At 38.8% G+C, this 22,719-nt stretch overlaps 1 protein-coding gene, 1 non-coding gene and 1 pseudogene across 6 annotated transcripts in view; 2 read left to right on the top strand and 1 right to left on the bottom strand.

Annotated features, from left to right (window-relative positions):
* Dennd5b (DENN domain containing 5B) overlaps nucleotides 1-22,719 on the top strand; it is a 111,193-nt gene that overhangs the window by 48,168 nt on the left and 40,306 nt on the right. For all 5 annotated transcript variants that reach the window (XM_029478754.1, XM_021165870.2, XM_021165869.2 and 2 more), the window contains 4 exons: nucleotides 913-1,100; nucleotides 10,977-11,513; nucleotides 14,403-14,634; nucleotides 19,908-20,058. In XM_029478754.1, the coding sequence (XP_029334614.1) occupies nucleotides 913-1,100; nucleotides 10,977-11,513; nucleotides 14,403-14,634; nucleotides 19,908-20,058 (1,108 nt within the window). The remainder of the gene's footprint in view (nucleotides 1-912; nucleotides 1,101-10,976; nucleotides 11,514-14,402; nucleotides 14,635-19,907; nucleotides 20,059-22,719) is intronic.
* Nucleotides 3,392-3,500, top strand: LOC115031472. Its single transcript, XR_003837091.1, has one exon. It is a non-coding gene; the product is annotated as a U6 spliceosomal RNA (small nuclear RNA).
* Nucleotides 14,801-15,163, bottom strand: LOC110296453 (annotated as a pseudogene).

Raw genomic sequence — 22,719 nt, 5'->3', positions numbered from 1 at the left:
CTCTCTCTCTCTTTCTCTCTCTCTCTGTCCTATAGAAAACTATATCGCTTGCTCTGAAAATATTAGTGTTATCTACAGGCTGCATCCCCCATAGATTATGATCTACTTTTCAAACTTAATTATAAAACGTATCTATCTGGGGGCTTAAGTAGGGATTGTGAACATGCGTAAGTATAAAACATCTACAGCAGACTGCTTAAGAGGGCAGCATAATATTGTAGACAGTCGCTAGTTTTGATAAATAAATTAGTCCATGTAAAGAAAGCACAACCAGAGCTGGGTGTGGCGGCTCACCCCTTAATCACAGCACTCAGGAGGCAGAAGCAGGTGGATCTCTGTGAGTTCTGGACCAGCCTGGTCTATACAGTAAGACCCCAGAAAGACAGGGAGGTGGGGAGGAGAGGGAGAGAATGCAAATTACTCAAGTACTGCTGATTTCAAGAACCAAAGAGTGGTGATGGTGTTTCCAACTTTCTATAGCTATTGGGGGGAAGTAATTTAACTCTTTAATTGTGATGGACCAGAACTGACCTACTTTCTCCATGATCATGAAGAAATATTTCTCAATTTTTAAAAGATTTATTTATTTATGTGTAAAAGTGCAGACACACATGCATGTTATCTACAGGCTGCATCATATGTGTGCACTATGTGTCTGGTGCCCTCAAAGGTCAAAAGAAGGTGTCAGATCCTCTGGCATTGGAGATACTGACCTTCACGAGCCATCCTATGGGTGGTGGGCATCAAATCCAGGCCCTCTGCTAGGGCAGTAAGTGCTCTAAACCACTGAGCCATCTCTCCAGTCCAGAAATACTTATTTTAACACTGATTTTTTTTTCTAATATTTTTAGGCCCACTGAAGCAATTGTTTTCACTTGGATTCTTCCCTTTTATTTCTCTTGTTCTGTACAGATTATCAGCGCCTGATGACAGTGGCAGAAGGCATTACCACACTCTTGTTCCCTTTTCAATGGCAGCATGTTTATGTACCCATCCTCCCTGCCTCTCTGCTACATTTTCTTGATGCCCCTGTCCCTTATCTGATGGGTCTTCAGTCAAAAGAAGGAACTGACCGGTCTAAATTAGAACTTCCTCAAGAGGTAAAACTTGTCATTAGTGATGAAGCATGCTGTTTGTTGACTTAGGTCATGGCTTCTTTTATTAAGTAGCATTGTTTTTGTGCAGTAGTAACATCTGAATCTCCCAGGTGCTTTGGGGTTAAGGCCTTAGCCTGCAAACTTGCTATATAACACAACTACTAGTTAAAATACGTTAGAGGAAGACAATAACAAATTTTCACAACTATACATTCCTGAAGGTGGTTCAATAATAGTATGATACTACCATTTTATTATTCTAAAAGCATTTATCTTCTTTTCCAGCCTCATGCTATAAAATTTGTTTTTAAGCAATGTATTAGGGTTCTATAGAGGAATAGAACTTATAGATGAATATATAGAGAAAGGGGATTAGTATGATTTATAAGTTGTGGTCCAGCTAGTCCAGCAATGGCTGTCCAGCAACAAGAAGTCCAGGAATGCACTAGTTGCTCAGTCTGGAGGCTGGATATCTCAGCTGGACTTCAATAGACGTTGGACTACTGAAGATGTAGGCTCTAATGCTTTTGAAGGAATGGTCTTGCTAGCAAGTGAGAACAACCAGGCAAAGAGAAACTTCCTTCTTTCTGTCCTTATGAAGTAGACTTCCAGCAGAAGACATGGCCCAGATTAGAAGTGGTCTTCGCACCTCAAAGTATCTGGATTAAAGGTGTATTGTCCTACCTCAAAGATCTAGATTGTAAGTGGATCTTCCCTCTTTAAATTAAGCAAAAACACCTCACAGGTGTACACCTCCATTCTGGGGGAGTTTTAGTTAATTTAGTTGTGAGTTTGACAAGTAAGTACAGTCATATTTAATGTTCCTTAAGAATCATTCTTACTGAATTAAATTTGACTTTTGACCTCCACTGAAAGGAAAGTAGTATCTCTCAGCAAAATGGGGATAATGGAAGCAGCAATGCTTTACCGCTTCCCATCTTAGTATTAGCCTATTCTTAATTTCTCACAGACAATGCCAAGTTAACAAAAATATTAATCCCTAGCTTCTTGGCACTTTAATGTTTCTGTGCTCTCTGTGCATTAAATTTTAAAATATTTAGGAAGAAAATAAGAATTCTGAAAGCATTAGAAATTTAATTTTTAGCTTTTGTTAATGCCATTCAAAATTGGAATGGACAGCTTTATTTATTTAATGGACAGCTTTGAAATAAAATATTGATGAGAGTGGCATAGTCTATTTAAAACATGAAATAGCTAATGATGTAATTAGATTATAGCATTCAGTCAGCACATTCACCTTACTTGTTCTTATTTCTCATAGAGATCCTCATTTTAAGAAGTGAATTTAAAATAACACATTATCACAGCCATTATAATGAGTAGCTAATCCTGTAATCAGTCAACCATGTTGCCTTTGGCTAAATTAGCTTTGTCATTTATTGGGAAATAGCTTGATTGAGGCCATATGAAACAGGTGCATATTGTCCTGTCCTTTGTCAGGGGAAAGGAAGTGTGTTGTCTTCTCTCTCCTCCGTAACTGACTTCTTTCTCTATTCCCTGAATTTTCTTGTTTTCTCCTTAATTATATTAATGCAGTATCTTGTTGTTTTAAAGAACTAAATTCTTTGCATTTTCAAAGGAAAAGAAATGGGCTACCATATGGATTTTTTGTTTAAAAAATGTTTTTAGTTTCTTATTGATTTTATATGTGTGTGTGTATCATCAAATGATATAAGAAATTTTATTTAAATATATAAAAGTTCTTCCCAGTTTATATGACTACCTATTGAAACATTTTAATGCCACTTAATATACACATAGTTGGAAGATCTTTGTTTGTATCATCTGACTCTAAATAAAGATAAGCCAGTTAAATTTTCTAAAAGGCCTCAGAATGATGTCTGTGATTTTCTAGGGTTTTTTTTTTTCCAATCTTGAGCTCAGTACACAAACTCATCTATTCATATAATGGGATGATAATATGAAGTAACATGAATCAACTATAAAAATAAGCAGTGTTTCTGTGTAGAAACTATACATTAAGAGCCCCATTGTTTTAGAAGAAAAAGCTAACAATATGTCTCTACACTCTGGAAGCATTTTATAGTGAAATGAAATAAACAGCCTCACATAATTTTAAGGAGGAAGTACACATTAAAAAAAATTAGTCTTTTTAAGCTGAGTGGGGTGTTGCATACCTTTAATCCTAGCACTTGGGAGGCAGAGGCAAGTGGATTTCAGTGAGTTCAAAGCCAGCCTGACCTACATAGAGAGTTCCAAGACAGCCAGGACTACATATATAGTGAGACCCTCTCTCAAAAAGCCAAAAATATGTACTCACTTCGGCAGCACATGTACAAAAATTGGAACAATATAGAGAAGATTACCATGGCCCCTGTGCAAGGATGACGCGCAAAAATTCACAAAGAATTCCAAATTTTATATGTATATTAAAAATAAAAGTCTTCTACAACGAGACTTAAATGTGCACTCCAGGGATGCTTTCCTCCCCTTCCCCCTGAAAACTCAGAAATAAAATAATGACTAAATCTAGCAAGAAAGTTTCTAAAAATAGTTATGAAAATGGCAAGCTTACAAAATGATTATTTTAGGAAGGTATGATTTTAGTTGTTGGGTGTCTAATGTAACTGCCTAGACTTATAATTAACCACCTACTCCCTTTTCTCATGATTCCAAAATGATAGATGTTAGTTTTGTTGTATTGTCTTTTAGGGAGTAACATGGGGAGTGGGAGGAGGGTAGAAGAACGCAGCTCTGATTACGGAGTCTGGAACCTTACCTACAACCAACTGTTCTTGCTCATCTTTACTGTATTAGGGGAGTGAGGGAGTCAGGTGTCAGTGGGCCAGGGAGCCTCACAGCTCTGACTGACCAGTCAGGTGCTTCTTTATTTTTACAGGATTCACAGATCAAAGACAGACTGATGGTTACAGATTGTGTTTGGTTTGTTTATTGTATGTCCAAGGTTACAAGTTCAGTCCCAATTAAAAAAATATAAACAGAACAGATTTTATTTTTATTATGAGCCCTATAACTCCAATTTAAAGAATCTAAACCCTTTAAAGCAAACACACTTATTATACGACATCCTGAAAACACTCTAGACAAGCAGAAAATATCTGAACTGGTCTTTTTATGATAGCAAATACTAATACCTAACTTCTTTTACTGTTTCTATGTTACTATATGTTTTACTATATGTTTCATCATCTATACTAATAAGTAGGAAACGTTTATTTTATTCAATCTATCTTATTTAGTGGGTTTTATTTTCTCAAGAGTATAACCCTGTATGACTGCTCCCCATCTTTAAACTACATTTTCAGAGAGTTCTAAGCTATAATAAAATGAGACCTTGAATCTGTAACCTGTTCTCCTAGCCAGTCAGTTTGTCAGTTCTGTTTACCCTGCACCAATTATACTGTTTGAGTTTGCTCAGGGGCGGATACCCCAAGAAGATTCCTTAAGTAGTAGCCCCATCTAGCTATGTGCTTATCTGTGCTTAATGATCTCCAGGGCATAGGAAGACTTCCACATAGTGGCCAGATAAAATTAATTTTAGGATTTTACTAAAAGGACTCAGATGTAATTTTCCTTAGGAAAAAACATAAAATGAATCACAATGCAGAATGTATCCAGGAATGCAGCGTGCAGAGACCAAAACCCAAAAGTTAGAGAATGAAGGACAGCCACTGCAGTTTTCTGCTCAGCTTTGCTGGAACTGTGCCAAGCAGCTGTGCTGGCTTCATGACTCTCGCTATTTCCTGTGGATGTGGCTGTGCAATATATATTTTAAAAAGAAAAAGAAAAAGGTTAAGAGACGGGCTGGAGAGATGACTCAGTGGTTAAGAGCACTGACTGCTCTTCCAGAGGTCCTGAGTTCAATTTCCAGCAACCACATGGTGGCTCCCAATCATCTGTAATGGGATTCGATGCACTTTTCCAGTGTGTGCCTGAAGATAGCTGCAGTGTATCATATAAATAAAAAATAAATGAATCTATAAAAAAAAGTTAAGAGAATCATATTTTTTAGTGCACCTTGCTTTGAGATTCTGAGGAAATATGTATTTTATTTCATTTTTGCTTTAGAGACGAAGTCTCACTAAGTAACTTTGGCTGTCCTAAACCCCATACATAGACCAGGTTGATCACAAACTCGAAGATATCTGATTGCCTTGAGTGCTAAGACTAAAGGTGTCTGACACCAGGTCTGGCATATGCATTGTGCTTGTTTTAAAGATTTATTTATTATATACACAGTATTCTGCCTACATACATGCAAGCACACAAGTAGAGGGTGCTAGATCTCATTAAAGATAGTTGTAAGCCACCATGTGGTTGCTCGCAATTGAACTAAGGACCTCTGGAAGAGCAGTCAGTGTTCTCAACCTCTAAGCTATCTCTCCAGCTCATATGCATTGCTTTTAATTTATGTATGTATGTATGTATGTATGTATGTATGTATGTATTTTGGTTTTTTCGAGACAGGGTTTCTCTGTATAGCCCTGACTGGCCTTGAACTCAGAAGTCTGCCTGCCTCTGCCTCCCAAGTGCTGGGATTAAAGGTGTGTGCCACCACGCCTGGCCATGCATTGCTTTTAATTAGAGGTAATATCATGAAAGTTTTTAGGCACTGTTACTCAGAAATATAGAAATTAGAAATATCAGAAATATAGAAACAAATATAAGCATATTTGTTTTATCATATATACAGTACTTCATGGGCTCTTGTGACAGAATATTTTAAAAATGAATAGCTTCAAAAAAAAAAAAAAGAAGGCAATTTACCAGAATTCCTTTTATGTGAAATTCTTGGGTTTTTTTTAATATTTATTTATTTATTTATTCATTCATTCATTCATTCATTCAATGTATATGAATACACTGTAGCTGTCTTCAGACATGGCAGAAGAGGGCATCAGATTCCACTACAGATGGCTGTGAACCGCCATGTGGTTGCTGGGAATTGAACTCAGGACTTTTGGAAGAGCAGTCAGTGCTCTTAACTGCTGAACCATCTCTCCAGCTCTTTTATTTATTTATTTATTTCAAAGAAGAGGGCCTTTGGATTTTCTTCAATAGAGTATCAGGGGTTTGTATTCATTTCTGTTTTGTTGGTATTAAGGCCCTTTGGGGCCTTTCTGAGCAAGCATAGGAGGCTATGGGAGGCTTGTATGTGAATGTGAAGACAGTCAGTAATTGAGGTGCCAGATTCTCATCTGGCAACACATTTGTAGGACAGCAGTGATTTCATGATTATAAGCAAGATAGCAAGTGCCTTCTCTCTTTTCACTAGAAAGGAGAGGGAGAAAACAGAAAGAAAGCAGGAAAGTATCAATACAGAAGAAGTTTGCAATGAGAGTGCTGAGAGGTTTCTGATGAACAGACTCAAAACCAGTGAGGATCAGCTGACAGTGGTCAGGTAGCACAGGCCTTTAATCCTAACACTTGGGAGGCTGAGGTAGGCAGATCTTGAGAGTTCAAGACCAGCCAGGAATACCTAGAGAGACCTTGTCTCAAAAAAATGAATAAGTGAATACATTTTAAAAGATATTAAACAGCTATTTGAATTTTGATGCCCTGCCTTCTCCCTGCTATGCTCTCAAGTGTAGCCTGCTTTCTAGAGGCTAAAGACAGACACACATGGAAGTTATCAAGATGTCATGTTTCAGCCCTTTATTTAGAGAAAACTACTGATGTTGGAAATAATAAGGAAAAATGAGGAAAAGGAAACGTCCACAAAACCTAGCAGAGTCATAGGTGTGTGGAGATACACATTAGAGCAGGTTCCAGAAAACCGCCTAACTTGTTGGACCTCCATTAAAGGTCTAGACTTAAATATTACATCAGATTCTAGGAATAATTGTTGATTACCTGTTTTTGAACAAGGGTAAATCCTGGAAATTTTTTATTGAGTTTAACTTGAGACTTGACTTTACTTCTGGCAAATTAAAGGTATAAATAAGCTTAGAAAATACTTCCTCTGATTTGTCATACCTTTTTATCAAACCAAGAACATCTTCTGATGCTGGGGATATAGCCCAAGTTAGCACATGTACAAATCCCTGGGTCCTATTCCCAGCATGGTGGGATGTAGAAGAGTAAATTTGGGGTAGGGGAGAAGAAGGAGAGGAAAAAAAGAGTGTGTATTAGGATTGTGTTGCTGTGAAGAGACACCACAACCAAAGCAACTCTTATACAGAAAGATTTAATTGGGCTGGCTTACAGTTTCAGAAGTTTAGTCCATTATCATCATGGTGGAAAGCATGGCAGTGTGCAGGAAGACATGGTGCTGGAGGAGCCAAGAGTTCTACATCTTGATCTGCAGGCAGCAGCAGGAGACTGTACGCCACACTGACCATAGCCTGAGCATTTAAGAGACCTCAAAGTCTACCTCCACAGTGACACACTGTCCAACAAGGCCACACCTCCAAACAGTGCCACTCCCTATAGGCTAAGCCTTCACACAAGTGAGTCTGTGGGTGTCATTCCTATTCAAATCCCCCACAGAGAGGAAGGGAGAAGGAAAGAAGCAGTGAAGTGGAAGTGGAAGCAGTGCATTAGCACCCGTATTAACCACACAGCAAGGTAGGGCCAGATTGGTCTATATGACCTTGTCTCAAAAAATAAAAAGAAAATAAAGGAAATAACAAATACTAGTGGGAATGTGGAGAAAGAAGAACTATCTCATACTGCTTGTGGGAATGTAAATTGATAAAGCCAATATGAAAGTCACTATGGAAGTCCCTTAAAAAATGAAAAATAGAACTACCTTATGATCTAGCTATAACATTCCTGGGCATATACCCAAAGGAATCTAAGTCAGAATACCACAGAGATCCCTGCACATCCATGTTTATTGATGCACAATTCATAATAGCCAATAGGGAATCAGTATACACAGATAGAATAATAAGAAAAATTTGGCTTGCATACACAATGGAATTTTATTCAGACACAAAAGGAAGTTATTTCATTTGATAGAAAATGAATGATCTAGAGATCATGTTAAATAAAAAAAAGCCTGCTCACAAAGACAAATATTGTGTGTTTTTTTTAATGTGGAATCTAGATCCTTTTTAATGCACACACACCATACACACATAAACAGACACACAAACACACATATGTGAGATGACAGTAGAAAGGAGGCTGTGTAGGGAAAAGATCTAATGGAGAAATGGAGAAACGGAGGGTAAGACAAGGTCTCATATAGGATCTAGATTTGATAATGTGTGTATGTATACATTTATGACAGGAAAGTAAGCTAGGTATAGTGGCACATATCTGTAAGAGCACTTCAAAAGACGTAGCAAGGAGGACCCAAAGTTCAAAGTTACCTCAGTTGCCTAGGTAGTTTGAGGCCAGCATGAGCTACCTGAGACCCTGTGCTATTAAAAAAAAATTAAAATTAAAAGTGCATTATTACCAGGGAATAGTGAGTCCCTTTTTCCAATTCTTAGTCTCATAAGTAAAATAAGACAACTCAGAAAGAAACTTAAAGACAATTAGTGTTTGAGAGAAAAAACAATGGTAGGCATGGTAAAAATCTCACAGTTGCTGGGAAGGTCCACATAGAGTAAAACAAACAAACAAAGTTGTGTTTTGAGTTACAAAACAGTGGCAGATTCAGCAGTGAAATTTTTCTACCACCTTCATGGGAGACAGGGGCTTCAGAAGGACAGTAAAGATGCTCAGAGGTAACTGACTTAGAATTTTGGCCAGGATCTGAAAAGGTAAATTTTAAAAAAGAGGGGGAAAAAAGAGAACAAATTACACTTTCCTAGAAAGCACAAAGGCTTAGCTTTGAGGATGTAAGCAACTACATTCTTGGAGGGCCTCTGGGGCATGTAAGTGCCTATCTCATTAAAGGAATAGTTACTCCTCCCATCTTCTTAACAAGTCTTTAAGTATAACAGACAGCTTTCCTGAGGGGCAGTTTACTGTCTACATGATTGTATTAATCAGGGTTCTCTAGAGGAACAGAATTTATAGAATGGAGGGGGAAATTATATACATGGAGAAAGAGAAAGTATTTATTAGAATTAGAATGCCTTACAGGCTCTGATCCTCCTAGTCTAAAACGACTGTCTACCAACAGAAGATCCAAGAATCTAGTAGTTGCTTACTTAGTCTATGAGGTTGGATTTCTCAGCTGGTCTTCAGTATACACTGGAATCCTGAAGAAGTAGGCTCTAAAACCAATGACAGAATGGCCTTGCTAGCAAGAGTGAGATCAAACAGGCAGAGATAGGGAGCAAACTTCCTTTTTCCATGGCCTTTGTATAAGCTACCGGCCAGCCAGAGGTGTGGTCCAGGTTAAATATGTATTTTCCCTGGGCTGGCGAGATGGCTCAGCGGGTAAGAGCACTGACTGCTCTTCTGAAGGTCCTGAGTTCAAATCCCAGCAACCACATGGTGGCTCACAACCATCCGTAATGAGATCTGGTGCCCTCTTCTGGTGCGTCTGAAGACAGCTACAGTGTACTTACATATAATAAATAAATAAATCTTAAAAAAAAAAAAAAAAGTGTATCTACCCACCTCAAAGACCCAGATTAGAATTGGGTCTTCCCACTTCAAGTGGTTTAATTTAGTAAAAAGCTTTCATGGGTGTGCCCAGCCATTTTGGGTTTTTAGGTTAAGTCTAGATATAGCCAAATTGACAACCAAGACTAGCCATCACAGGGATTCTCAGGCCAAGGTGGATGAACTTAAAGGCGGGGACAAGAGTGTATCCATCTTTGAGCAATTTAGAATACCACGTCTCTGCCTTGAGCCAGAAGTATAGAACTCAGAAAGTATTCTTGTGACCAGAAATCATGTAACAAGAAAATTAAAGAAAAAATAGATAATTATTTCTATAAAATAGCCATACTTTACCAGGAAGAAATAATTTTCCTTTAGTGAGTTTCAGAAAAGCCCTGCTACCTCCATCTTCCCTTTCTCCCTCTGAATAGTTTTAAATTTTTTGAGTTTTTTTTTTTTTTAATGCGTAGGAGTGTTTTGCCTACATGCCTGTATATGCACTGTGTGTTGTTTGCTCACTATGTGTATGCCTGGTGCCTATGAAAGTAAGAAGGCATTGGATCTCCTGGGGCTGGAGTTACAGATAATTGTGAGCTGCCATGTGGGTGCTGGGAACTGAACCTAGGTCCTCTGAAAGAACAGTACTCCTGCTGAGCCATCTCTTCAGCCCCTATATTTTAGATCTTTTTAGGTTGGTTGGTTGGTTTTTGTTTTGTTTTGTTTGTTTGTTTTTCGAGACAGGGTTTCTCTGTGTGGCCCTGGCTGTCCTAAAACTTGCTCTGTAAACCAGGCTGGCCTCAAACTCAGAGGTCCACCTGCCTCTTCCTCCCAAGTACTGGGATTAATTGTGCTGTTACTTCCTCCTTCCATATGATATTTTAATTTTTTTCTTTAATATTTAAAAACTTTTTTTTTCTTCATGGTCTCTCAGTATGTAGCCCTGGCTGTCCTCGAACTCACTATGTAGACCAGGCTGGCTTTGAACTCAGAGACCTACCTTCCACTGTCTCTAGTGCTGGGATTAAAGATGTGTGTTACCATGCCTGAGTTAAATTTTTGTTTTTACTGCTTCTAAAGAGGTAAGCAGGTTACAGCAAAGCAGGGATGTCTCTGATATAGACCTCAAATATTATTTGATGACATTCCTAGTCTTTAGGTTGGTAGAAGCTAAAGCGCCTCACTGGTACTTATAAAGATGTTAGGCCAAACACAGGTGGGCAGTAATGCTATTCAGGAGGCAAAAAATAGCACAAGATAATTTGGCTCTAGATCTATAACATTGGAGCCCTTGAAATCACTAAAGTGTTAATCAGTCAGCCTTGTACAAGTTCAAAAAAACCTTTCTGTTTTTCTCTTTTTCCATTTCAGGCTAATTTGTGCTTCGTGGATATTGACAACCATTTTATTGAGTTGCCTGAAGAATTTCCACAGTTCCCCAATAAAGTGGATTTTATCCAGGAGTTGTCTGAAGTTCTTCTCCAATTTGGGATTCCTCCTGAGGGCAGCCTACATTGTAGTGAGAGTGCCACCAAACTGAAGAATATGGTTCTGAAAGATTTGGCTAATGACAAAAAGAATGGAAATGTCCCCAACAACAGCGTCAGCGTGTATGAGCTACTGAAGGGCAGTGAGACCATAGCCCGCCTCCAGGCTCTTGCCAAGAGGACTGGGGTGACCATGGAAAAAATTGACCTCCCAGCTTCTCTGAGTGAAAAAGAAAAGGATTTAAAATTGCAGTGTGAAGAGGCCGACTTGAGGGACTCCCAGCTCAATGTACAGCTGCGAGAGGTCTTTGCCAACCGTTTTACACAGATGTTTGCCGATTACGAAGCATTTGTGATTCAGACTGCCCAGGACATGGAGTCCTGGCTGACCAACCGGGAACAGATGCAGAACTTTGACAAAGTAAAAAGAACCATACATAGTTTTCCTCTTTATGATTATTAATGGCCTAAATTACTAATCTTTTAAACTTTTTTTGTAACACTTCTTTTCTTCCTTTCTTCTTTTCTTCCTTCCTTCCTTCTTTTTTTAAATTATCTATGTTTTTTACAGTCCAGTCGTTATTTCCCTCCCAATCCACCCTTCGACAGTTCTTCTCCCCATTCCTCCTCCCCCATCTCCAAGAGGATCTTTTTACCTTTTTAAGCACAGGTTTTTCCTTTTTTTTTTTTTTCTATTCCATTATGTACTTTATGTGAGATAAAATAGTTTCACAAGAGAACACATTCTTGGGAGGTAGAAGCGGAGAAGTGCAAGGCCATCCTCTGCTATGTAGTAAGTTTGAGACCAGTCTAGGAAACCTGAGACCTGTCTTAAAAACAAAAAAGCAAATTGACCGCTCATAGAACTGGCCTTTAAATTGTGTATTAAATTGCTACATCTTAATTTTCTGCACTTGAACAAGGCTTAAATTATAGGAACTTGATTTTCACAAGTCCTGTTTTATGACTAAGTCTAAAAAAAAATTAAGCCTGTTCCTTTTCTAAGAAATTCTCACCGATGGTTTAGTTTTCACCCAGTGATGTAGGTCACAGTTTGTTCATGTAAAGCTCAGTTTCATAAGACTAATTTTTATATCTTTAGTATCTTAAAAGAGAACAAATTGGGTTTTGTGACTATTACTCTAGGATTATGTTCCAGTATTAGAAAAGGAGATTAGAAAATGTAGCAGCTTTTACTGTCCTGTGGAAGCATCTTTCAAGGTTTGCTGCATTCTGTCCAGTGTTGTTTGTGTGCCCCGGGTTTCTCCAACAGAGACAAGCACTAGAGATACACAGGAAGTCTTCCACGGGGATGCAGTTGAGTCCTCTGCCTCTGTTACTGAACAAACATAAGTCTGCTGTTGGAATGTGCCATAGAAGAACTCCCAAAGGAGCCATTACACTCCAAGATGCTAAATGTTTAATTGTGGAGCATCTGACAAATAGGTTTTTACTAAATGTTTGTGTAGTATCAAAGATTATTTTCTGATTTCACCAGATCTTTTTTCTTATGGAGGATAATATACTATGTACATCAGGATTTACTGGTGTAGTTAATGCTTGATTAAATTTCTTTAATATTAAGAAACCATTTTTCAAATATATTTCTGCTCTATGACCTGTCCTCATTTTTGCTTAATTTTATTATGTTTTTTTTCTCTACCTTAAGAACTAAACTTATGCCGGGCGTGGTGGCGCACACCTTTAATCCCAGCACTTGGGAGGCAGAGGCAGGCGGATTTCTGAGTTCGAGGCCAGCCTGGTCTACAGAGTGAGTTCCAGGACAGCCAGGACTACACAGAGAAACCCTGTCTCGAAAAACCAAAAAAAAAAAAAAAGAACTAAACTTATACATTCATAATCTATCCTTGGAGCAGTTCAAAATCCGATTTAAGTTCATATCCTAGTATCTAGTTCTTTTTTACTCTCTAAGTAGTTTCATACTAGAAGTGGAATTCTTTCTGTATAACCCCTAAGAAAATGAAATGTACGTGCTGAGTTCCAGAAGGCTGTGATCATCTTTTTACAAAGGAAACATACAAGGCATAGTAGGCTTGCAAGCCCTCTTCTAGTTGATTTTAAATTTTACAGAACACAAGAATCTGAAAATCAAAGGCCAGATGAGGACGAGGCTATATCTGTCCTATAAAAAGTAATTTTGATGTTCATCTGTGAAATAGCACTTAACAAGGTGAACTGATTTCTAGAGATTACTATGAGTCTGTCTGGGTATTTGGACTTACATAAGTGCATTTAAACAGTGGAAGCACCTAAATTGAAAAGTGGATTCTATAAAGAAGGTTTTATTAAAAGTCTCCTAAAGTACTGAAATGGAAAAATTAAATATGCCAGGAAGTAACTGGTGAGTACTAAGCAAAGCATCTTATGTTTGAACTGCCCCCAATCTGTGTCAGAACTGCCCCATCTCTCTTTTGGCTCTGATACATGGTATCCACCCTGAAGAGTGAAAGAATGAAAAGCAAACCAACACAGTGACTAAAACAGGAATTCACTTACAAGTTTGAGATAATCTTAACCAAGATTAGAATTCGTACATACATCTCACATGAACCCGCAGAGCACAAAAAAAAAAGTGAACACTTCAGATTAAAATCCAATTATAAATGATATTACATCAGACAGGCTAGTAGGAGAAGAAAACAACCTGTATGTTTTTGAAGGTTCACTTCTATGATTTTTTTTAGGCATTGTTTCTCTCTCTCTTTAAGTCTCAGACAATTGTGTCAAAACAGGTGTAGAAGGAGTTTGATCTTGAGTTAACAAGAAGAATGAGCCTAGAAAAACATCTGCTTGACCAAATGAAGTTGACCAATAGGCACAAATTCTACATTGTCATTTTTAAATTCTTTCATAAACATGCAATTATTGTGATATATACATATGTATCTCAGTTACACATCTAGCAGCCTTTTGGTAGGGGTTCACTTCCTAAGCTTGGATCAGAGAACAGAAGAGATTACTCAAAATGTAATGGTAAGAGAAGTGGGTGGTTGACAGTCCATTGAATAGCAACATATCCACCATCATTCACTAGTGTCCTATATTCTCCATAATGGTCATCAGGATACTAATATAAATCCATTGTGAAAGGTAAGATCAAATACCAAAGCCCTAACTGGCCTAAAGTCTATAAATTTAGAGAAAGAAAAACAGATTTGCAAGGCTTTTTAAATGCCAAGTATCAGTTTTATGTGTAGTAAGTTTGAAAAGTAATGACCTTAACAACAAACTTGTTTCATCTTTATAATATTAAGATAAAAGTAATAATTTGCTAATTATCTCATTACAGGCTTCTTTTCTCTCTGACCAGCCTGAGCCTTACCTGCCATTTCTTTCACGCTTCATTGAAACACAGATGTTTGCCACCTTTATTGATAATAAGATCATGTCTCAATGGGAAGAGAAAGACCCTCTGCTTCGGGTCTTTGATTCTCGGATTGAGAAGATCAGATTGTATAATGTAAGGGCACCCACCCTGCGGACATCTATATATCAGAAATGCAGCAGTTTAAAAGAAGCAGGTATATTTACCGTACATGTTTTAAGTGCACAATCATTTCTTTTTATAAACTGTTGACTTTTATTTTTTACGATAAGTCAGTTTTACTTAAATTAGAACTGTCCAACAAAAACATTGTTAGCCATTCATGATCTGAATTTGGTGTATGAATTAAATTATGGTGTACATTAAAATCCATGAGATGTTTGTTTTGTAATAAATAAGGCAGAGGAATTATCATTAGTAGCCTTTTGAAGATAAGCTATTAGGTTTGCCCTTTCTCCCTTCTTCTTAATTTCATTGAAGATCATTTTTGTTCCAGGGATATTCTTTTTGGGATTCTCCGAATACTCCACCAGGGTATCCTCTCCCCAGGTGATGCCTTTGTTCTTGTTGGCATCTGTGTAAGAGAATCCAGCAGCCTGACCTGCCTTCCGCCCAAACAGACCATGGGGATTTGGTCCAGTTTTATGCTTGCCTTCCTTTTCCACAGTGTGGCACTGGGCACACCTCTGAACAAATATCTTGTTGCCTTTTTCAACATCACCCATTTTTAATTCACTCTGGGCTGGTCAACACCACAAACATTCAGACTCGAAGACAAACGTCCTGCTCTCTCCGACATTTTCAACACAAAGTTAATTTTCTTTTTGCGGGGATGAAGGGCGACTTAAGACAGAGTTTCTTTGTGTAGCTCTGGCCATCCTGGAACTTGCTCTGTAAATCAGACTGGCCTCTAACTCAGATTTGCCTGTCTCTGCTTCTTGAATGCTGGATTTTAAAGGAATGGGCCACCACACCTAAGATACAAAGTTAACTTTCATTTTGGGACATCATGAATAATCCCCATGTTAGCAAGAAGTTTTTGTACTTTTCTTTAGATTCCTGTGAATTCCTGTTCCTATGGACATTCCTTTTCCTTCACCCTAAACTGGAAAAAAATAAATTGAATTGACAAGAAGATGCAGATTTTTGTTACTTTCTTGTGTTGGGAGAAAAAATGTTAACTTCTCTCTTGCTCTACTGATGTTGCCTTTTTACCCATCACCTCTTGTCTCTAGCTATTAACTTAAAATAGTAAACCTGAAATTGGACATAGTAGTACATGCCTAAATCCTAGCACTTGGGAGGCCAAGCAAGAAGGATCGGGAGTTTAAGGCCAGCTTGGGCAGTGTAGCAAGGAGTCTGTCTAAAGTAAAACCAAAACAAAGACGAAGTCTGAGGCTCTGTCTAGTTTACATAACTAAAACAGTTCTTACAAGCTTTGTGGTAGTTAGTTACATAGTTTCATTTCTTGAAATTAAACCTCTGGATGTTTGCAGTCAAATGAAAGAGTCTCTCAACCCTAACATGGATTTCCCTCAAAGAATGAGGAATTTTCCTGCTCTTGTCTGATAGTGCAGTACAATAATCATATTAAAAGCCAGCATCGAGTCCTTCCTGTGTGTCAGTCATTATGCTAGTGTTTGATTTGACGTGCCTTTTTACATGTAGTCTTAATGGCAGGATATATGCATAGATATCTTCTCATTCTATGGGTTAGGAAACTGAAAGATTATAGAACTTGGTTGTGGTTTTATAGCTAGTTTTTGGTAGAGCCATGAGTTGGATCCAAATCTGACTGATTTCTAATAGCTATGCCTTAATCTTTTTAGTGGTTTTATTCACTAACAAATATGTAAAAATGTACCAATTTGTGTAGTTTTATACATTTATGCCTAGTTCCCAACCCATTCTTTGCTGAATAGAGATATATATCACACAAGTGTCTCTTCCTTTATTTATTTTCATTCCATAAAAAGTGGCACTTTTTAGACCAAATTTTGTACTAGAAAAAAGGGCACAACAGCTAAGAAGGTCTTCTTGCTCTGCTTCTATGGCTTGCTCACCTTTCCATCTACATCTAAATAGTTCAGTTATGGGAATAATACAGTTGTTTTGGTATTGTCAAGGAAAGAAATATTAAATAACTTTTATGCAGTGCTTATAGTCTTCAAACATCACTCTGTATTTCCATGTATGAGGGCAACTCCCTGGAGTCTCTTCAGAAAGTGGCAAGTGCCTCTGTATTTCTAGAACCTGAGGCGATAGAGTAAGTGAAGCTTTTAATAGTTATATGAGTACTTCATTGGGAAAATTTCATTCCTCTCTTCCCAACAGAATTTTTAAAATGGAACTAAGTACCAATTCCTTAGCTTAATGTGCCTCTGGAAAATCTTACCAATTAAAATTGATTTTCTTTTTGCCTCTTGGAGCTTGATAATCCCATTCTCATCACAGAAATTGTGTAAACTTCACTGAGACTTAGCATGTCTGAAAACAAAATTAGGTTAAGACTATAGTTCCCTAGAAATTTAAAGACTTTTGAAAAAGTAAAAGGAGACTATATCTCCTTGTGTGTGTGTGTGTGTGTGTGTGTGTGTGTGTGTGTGTGTGTGTATGTGTGTATCTGTTTTCAGTGCTTGCTTTGGGCATGACAGAGAAGCATGCTACCACTGTTCATACTTCTAAATTTTGAGATGGTCTCAATAAATTGCACAGGAAAGCCTTGACCCCACGATTGGCTTCCTGACTAACTGGGGTTACAGGCCTGTATCACCAGGCCAGGCTCAGTTATTTCTTTCATCCCTTACCCCCCAAAAAGAAACAAACAAAGAGATGGGTGTTGTTTCTGGCTTTGGATTCTTGCTGTCTTTGTGCTTATGTGTCGGTGTGCTCTGCTGCTGTTGAATCTCTAACCAAAAAGAATTTTGATTTGCAGATGAACTTACAAAGCACAGACTATCTGCTGTCGACATTGTGGCTACATAGCCTTATGATTTCTATGTAGAAAAACAAAAACTGGATAGGAATATAATTTTCTTTTTCCTTACCAATGACCACAAACCAATATCAACTCATACCTTAAAATTCTTTAACAGTAAACCTCTGACCTCACAAAGCAAGCACTTGATAATTTCCAAATATTCAGTATTCTCTGGCAATGTAATTACTAAAAAGTTACATTGCTGTATGCTCCCTATGCCATTTTACATATAAAGTCTAGAGTAACTCATTGTGAATTATGGTTCTTATTTGAAAACAAAACAAAGCAAAAAAAACCTTTCCAAATAAAAGAAAAAAGTCAACATCACATAGATTTCTCTGTCATTGAAAACCAAGTGGAAAAAACTGAAATTCTTTTCCTTTTATGAGGACAAAAGCTGTCAGTGGCAGAAAGGGGATTTTGTTGTACTTCATGCAACATAAAATTGAGAAAGACTTTTTAATATTGTCATGCTGTAAATTTAGGCATTGTTATGGCAACTAATTATGTTTACAAATATCAGAAAACTTATGTGCCAGTTTTGCTATAATGTCCATTGTGCAAACATTTCCCTCACAGTATTTATGATTAAATATTATGAAACATGGGGAACTATTACTAGAATTGTACAGTCTGAGGGGACATCACTGAAGAATAAATGATATTTCATATTAAAACACAGACCAAAAAAAAAAAAAAAAAGCCGGGCGTGGTGGTGCATGCCTTTGACCCCAGCACTCAGAAGGCAGAGGCAGGTGGATTTCTGAGTTAGAGGCCAGCCTGGTCTATAAAGTGAGTTCCAGGACAGCCAGGGCTATACAGAGAAACCCTGTCTCGAAAAAACAAAACAAAACAAACAAACCACACACTCATAAACCAGCCCCCCCTTTGGGTTTCTCTATGCCTACAGTAGAAAATTTAAAGTGTATTTTAAGAGAAATCACAAGCTGCATATTAAAAGTCCAATAAAAACCTAGGACTTAATCCCAGCACTTGGGAGGCAGAGGCAAGGTAGATCTTTGAGTTTGTGGCCAGCCTGGTCTCTATAGAGTTCTAGGCCAACAAGGGCTACATAGTGAAACCCTGTCTCAAAAAACAACAGTGAAGTACAATAAAAGAAGGCTGGGATACATATTGTCTCAAAAGAAATACATCTCAGCATTTTAAAGTTTTAGGTCATGGTAAGCAGCATTCATCTCCACAGTGAGTGCTTGGGTAGAGCCCTTCTGTGATCTGGTGTCACACTCTGGTTTTTTGTTTTTTTTTTGTTTGTTTGTTTGTTTGTTTTTTTAAGATTTATTTATTATATGTAAGTTCACTGTAGCTGTCTTCAGACACTCCAGAAGAGGGAGCCAGATCTCGTTACAGATGGTTGTGAGCCACCATGTGGTTGCTGGGATTTGAACTCTGGACCTTTGGAAGAGCAGTTGGGTGCTCTTACCCACTGAGCCATCTCACCAGCCCCGGTTTTTCTTTGTCTTACAACTCTTTCACCTTTTCTGTGGTCTGGTGTCAGACAGTATTAAGCATTGTTTTGACAAAATCAGAAAAGGTCTTGGGCAGAATCTTCCAGTGGAGCTTAGCATAGGTGTGGAGTGTGACCAGGGTTCAGTCTGCTGGCAGTATAAAGTTACCTTTGTCTCATAAGGAACATGATCATTATTCCTGCAGAGATCTGTTTACCACATAACTCTGATTTCTGTTTGTTATTCCTTTTTAATAATCCTCAAGCAAAAGATTGAAGGGTTAGTCTTTTATCTCAAATAATACATTTTCTCTGGTAGACAAAAAACACTTTTAAAATCATGGTTCTTTTGTTTTACTGAAGTAAATCACTTTCATTGAGAGACCCTCCAACCCCACTAAATTTAAGGTATTTTAGAATAGACATGTTGAGAAATCCTCCTTCATCTTTGACCTTTTTTATACTTGAAAAGTACAGGGGTCTTTAATTTGAACATTTTTAAATGCCTGCTTCTTATTTACTTCTTCCCTAACTTCCCTAAAATGAGATTGTAGACTTCACACAGTTCCTTGTTTCTATAGATGATGAGCCATAAATGTTCACTAGACGTCTGCGCAAAGTGAAGTATGTAGCAGCTAAGCTTGCTTCTTTTCCTCCCTCTTACACTGTCTTAGCTCAAGAGTTTTGTTTGCTATCTTGTTCTTTAATACTGTGCTTAGAACTGTGTTTTGGTTAAAGATATTGAATTTCTCATTTTAAAACAATTGTTTATCCTTTAATCCGAGCTCTCTGAAGGCAGAGGCAGGTGGGTCTCTGTAAGTTCCAGACCAGCCTGGTCTGCACAGTGAGTTAGTTCCAGGGCAGCCAGAGTTACATTGTGAGACCTTGTCTCAAATTTAAAAGAAAAGAAAAAACTGTTTCAAAGTGTCCAGATGACTTGAGTTTTCTGTAGGTGCATGGGTATATGATGCAGTATGTTTTTAGGATTGAAATGTCTCTAATTTAATATAAATTTAATTTATAGCCCAGTCAATTGAACAAAGATTGATGAAAATGGATCACACTGCAATCCACCCACATCTACTTGATATGAAAATTGGTCAAGGCAAATATGAGCAAGGGTTCTTTCCAAAGTTACAGTCCGATGTCTTGGCAACAGGACCAGCCAATAACAAGTGAGCATGCATTTTACTTGTGATTAGTGGAATGAAAGAAGAGTGTGAGTGTTAAATATCTTATCTGTTTACATCTTTTTAAGACCATATTAATCTAAATTGAATTGACTTTTAATTCTGTTAGGTAAAAGACTCTAAAGACCGGATTTGTTTTATAGAACTGTAAATAGACACATTTGCTTTTGTTTTTAATTTGTGATTTGTTATTGTTGTTGCAACTGAGCTGGAATTCAGTATATAATCTAAACTTTGCCTCAAACATATAACCTTCCTCAGCACCCTCTCTTTTTTCTTTTTCTTTTTTTTAACCTTCAAAACCCCTCTTTTTAAAAAGAAATTTGATTTTTTTCACTCCATAGTTTATTCCCCCTCCCTCCATCCTCCGACTGTTCCACATCCCATACCTCCTCCCAACCCCGCTGACTCCACGTGGATGTCCCACCCCCCACCCCACCTGACCTCTAAACTCCATGGGGCCTCCAGTCTCTTGAGGGTTAGGTGCATCATCTCTGAATGAACACAAACCCAGCAATCCTCTGTTGTATGAGTGTTGGGGGCCTCATACTAGCTGATATATGCTGCCTGTTTGGTGGTTCAGTGTTTGAGAGATCTTGAGGGTCCAGATTAATTGAGACTGCTGTTCCTCCTACAGGGTTGCCCTTCTCCTCAGCTTCTTTCAGCCTTCCCTACTTCAACAACAGGGGTCAGCTGCTTCTGTCCATTGGTTGGGTGCAAATTATCTGCATCTGATTCTTTCAGCTGATTGTTGGGTCTTCCAGACCCAGTCATGCTAGGTTCCTTTTTGTGAGTGTTCCATAACCTCAGTAATAGTGTCAGGCCTTGGGGTCTCCCCTTGAGCTGGATCCCACTTTGGGCCTGTCGCTGGACCTTCTTTTCCTCAGGCTCCTCTCCATTTCCATCCCTGTAATTCTTTCAGACAGGAACAATTATGGGTTAGAGTTGTGACTGTGGGATGGCCCCCTCCCTCATTTGATGCCCTGTCTTCCTGCTGGAGGTGGGCTCTATAAGTCCCTCTCCCTACTGTCGGGCATTTCATCTAATGTCCCTCCCTTTGAGTCCTGAGAGTCTCTCACCTCCCAGGTGCATTCTGGGGGGTCCCCACAACCTCCTACCTCCCGAGGTTGCCTGCTTCCATTCTTTCTGCTGGCCCTCAGGGCTTCAGTCCTTTTCCCTCACCCAATACCAGATCAGGTTCCCCTCTCCCTCCCTTTCCCCCCCAACCACTTTCCCTCCCAGGTCCCTCCCTCCCGACTTGTGATTGCTTTCTTCTCTCTCCCAAGTGGGACCGAGGTGTCCTCATTGGGCACTTCAACTTGTTGACCTTTTTGAGTTCTGTGGACTGTATCTTGGGTATTCTGTACTTTTTAAAATTATTGTTGGCTAATATTCACTTATTAGTGAGTATATACCATGCATGTCCTTTTGGGTCTGAGTTACCTCACTCAGGATGATATTTTCTAGTTCCATCCATTTGCCTGCAAAACTCAGAATGTCCTCGTTCTTAATAGCTGAGTAGTATTCCATTGTGTAAATAGACCTCATTTTCTATTATCCATTCTTCTTGTAGACAAGGCTGGCTTTGAACTCATCTCTGTGAGTCTGCTTGCCTTTGCCTCCCAGCACTGGGATTAAAAGTGCAAGCCATTCCTGCCTGGTTCATTCTCTCTCTCTCTCTCTCCCTGGTTCATTCTCTCTCTCTCTCTCTTTTAAAAAAAGATTTATTTATCATTATATATAAGTACACTGTAGCTGACTCTGAAGAGTACGTGTCAGATCTCATTATTACGGATGGTTGTGAGCCAACATGTGGTTGCTGGGATTTGAACTCAGGACCTTTGGAAGAGCAGTCAGTGCTCTTACCAGCTGAGCCATCTTGCCAGCCCCCTCATTCTCTCTTTTACAATGACTGCTGAGCCTTTCAGTGACAGGGAGCTGAGCACAATTCTCATAATGCCTCTGTTTCCAGAGTGCTGGGATTGCAGATGTGCGGTACCACACGTTTTATATAGTACTGGAGATGAAAAGTGAAGGCTTTGTTCATGCTGGATAAGAATTCTACCAACTAAGAGAAGAGAGACTCCAACCAGAGACAGAAAAATCCTTGAAAAGAACCAGAGCACATACTGCAAGGAAAGGGGCCACTGTGCCCAAGAGTACCCACAACAAACAGAAGCCAGGGGTGGGGTGGGGCGGAAAATCCCAGGCTTGGGAAAAGTGCTCCCAAATCAGGGTTAGGGTATCAAAGGTGTCAACCCTAGGGGAAGACAGTGACTAGGGAGGACGGGGTTCAGACCCCCTCCCCAAGCCCAGGGTAACCTTGAAAATGGAGGGAAAACCCACCCAATTCTTGGTGGACCCAACACTCGGTCCTCCTCCAAGCTGATGGATCAGTCTCCAGCAAAACAATCTTGGGTCCAAGGAGCCACTGGCACCAAAACATATTTATGGACTACCAGAAGAACAGTGGACCTAGGGATGGGCTGGGTATCCCTTTCATTTATGGTCATCCCAGACTGTCCTTACCCTCTGTTGGGTGGGTTTCCCTCCACTTTCAAGAGTCTCTCAGCCGGGCGTGGTGGCGCACGCCTTTAATCCCAGCACTTGGGAGGCAGAGGCAGGCGGATTTCTGAGTTCGAGGCC

The sequence above is a fragment of the Mus caroli genome, chromosome 6 (genome assembly GCF_900094665.2).
Source record: "Mus caroli chromosome 6, CAROLI_EIJ_v1.1, whole genome shotgun sequence".
Classification (NCBI taxonomy): domain Eukaryota; kingdom Metazoa; phylum Chordata; class Mammalia; order Rodentia; family Muridae; genus Mus; species Mus caroli.
This window is presented reverse-complemented; position numbering and strand designations above follow the sequence as displayed.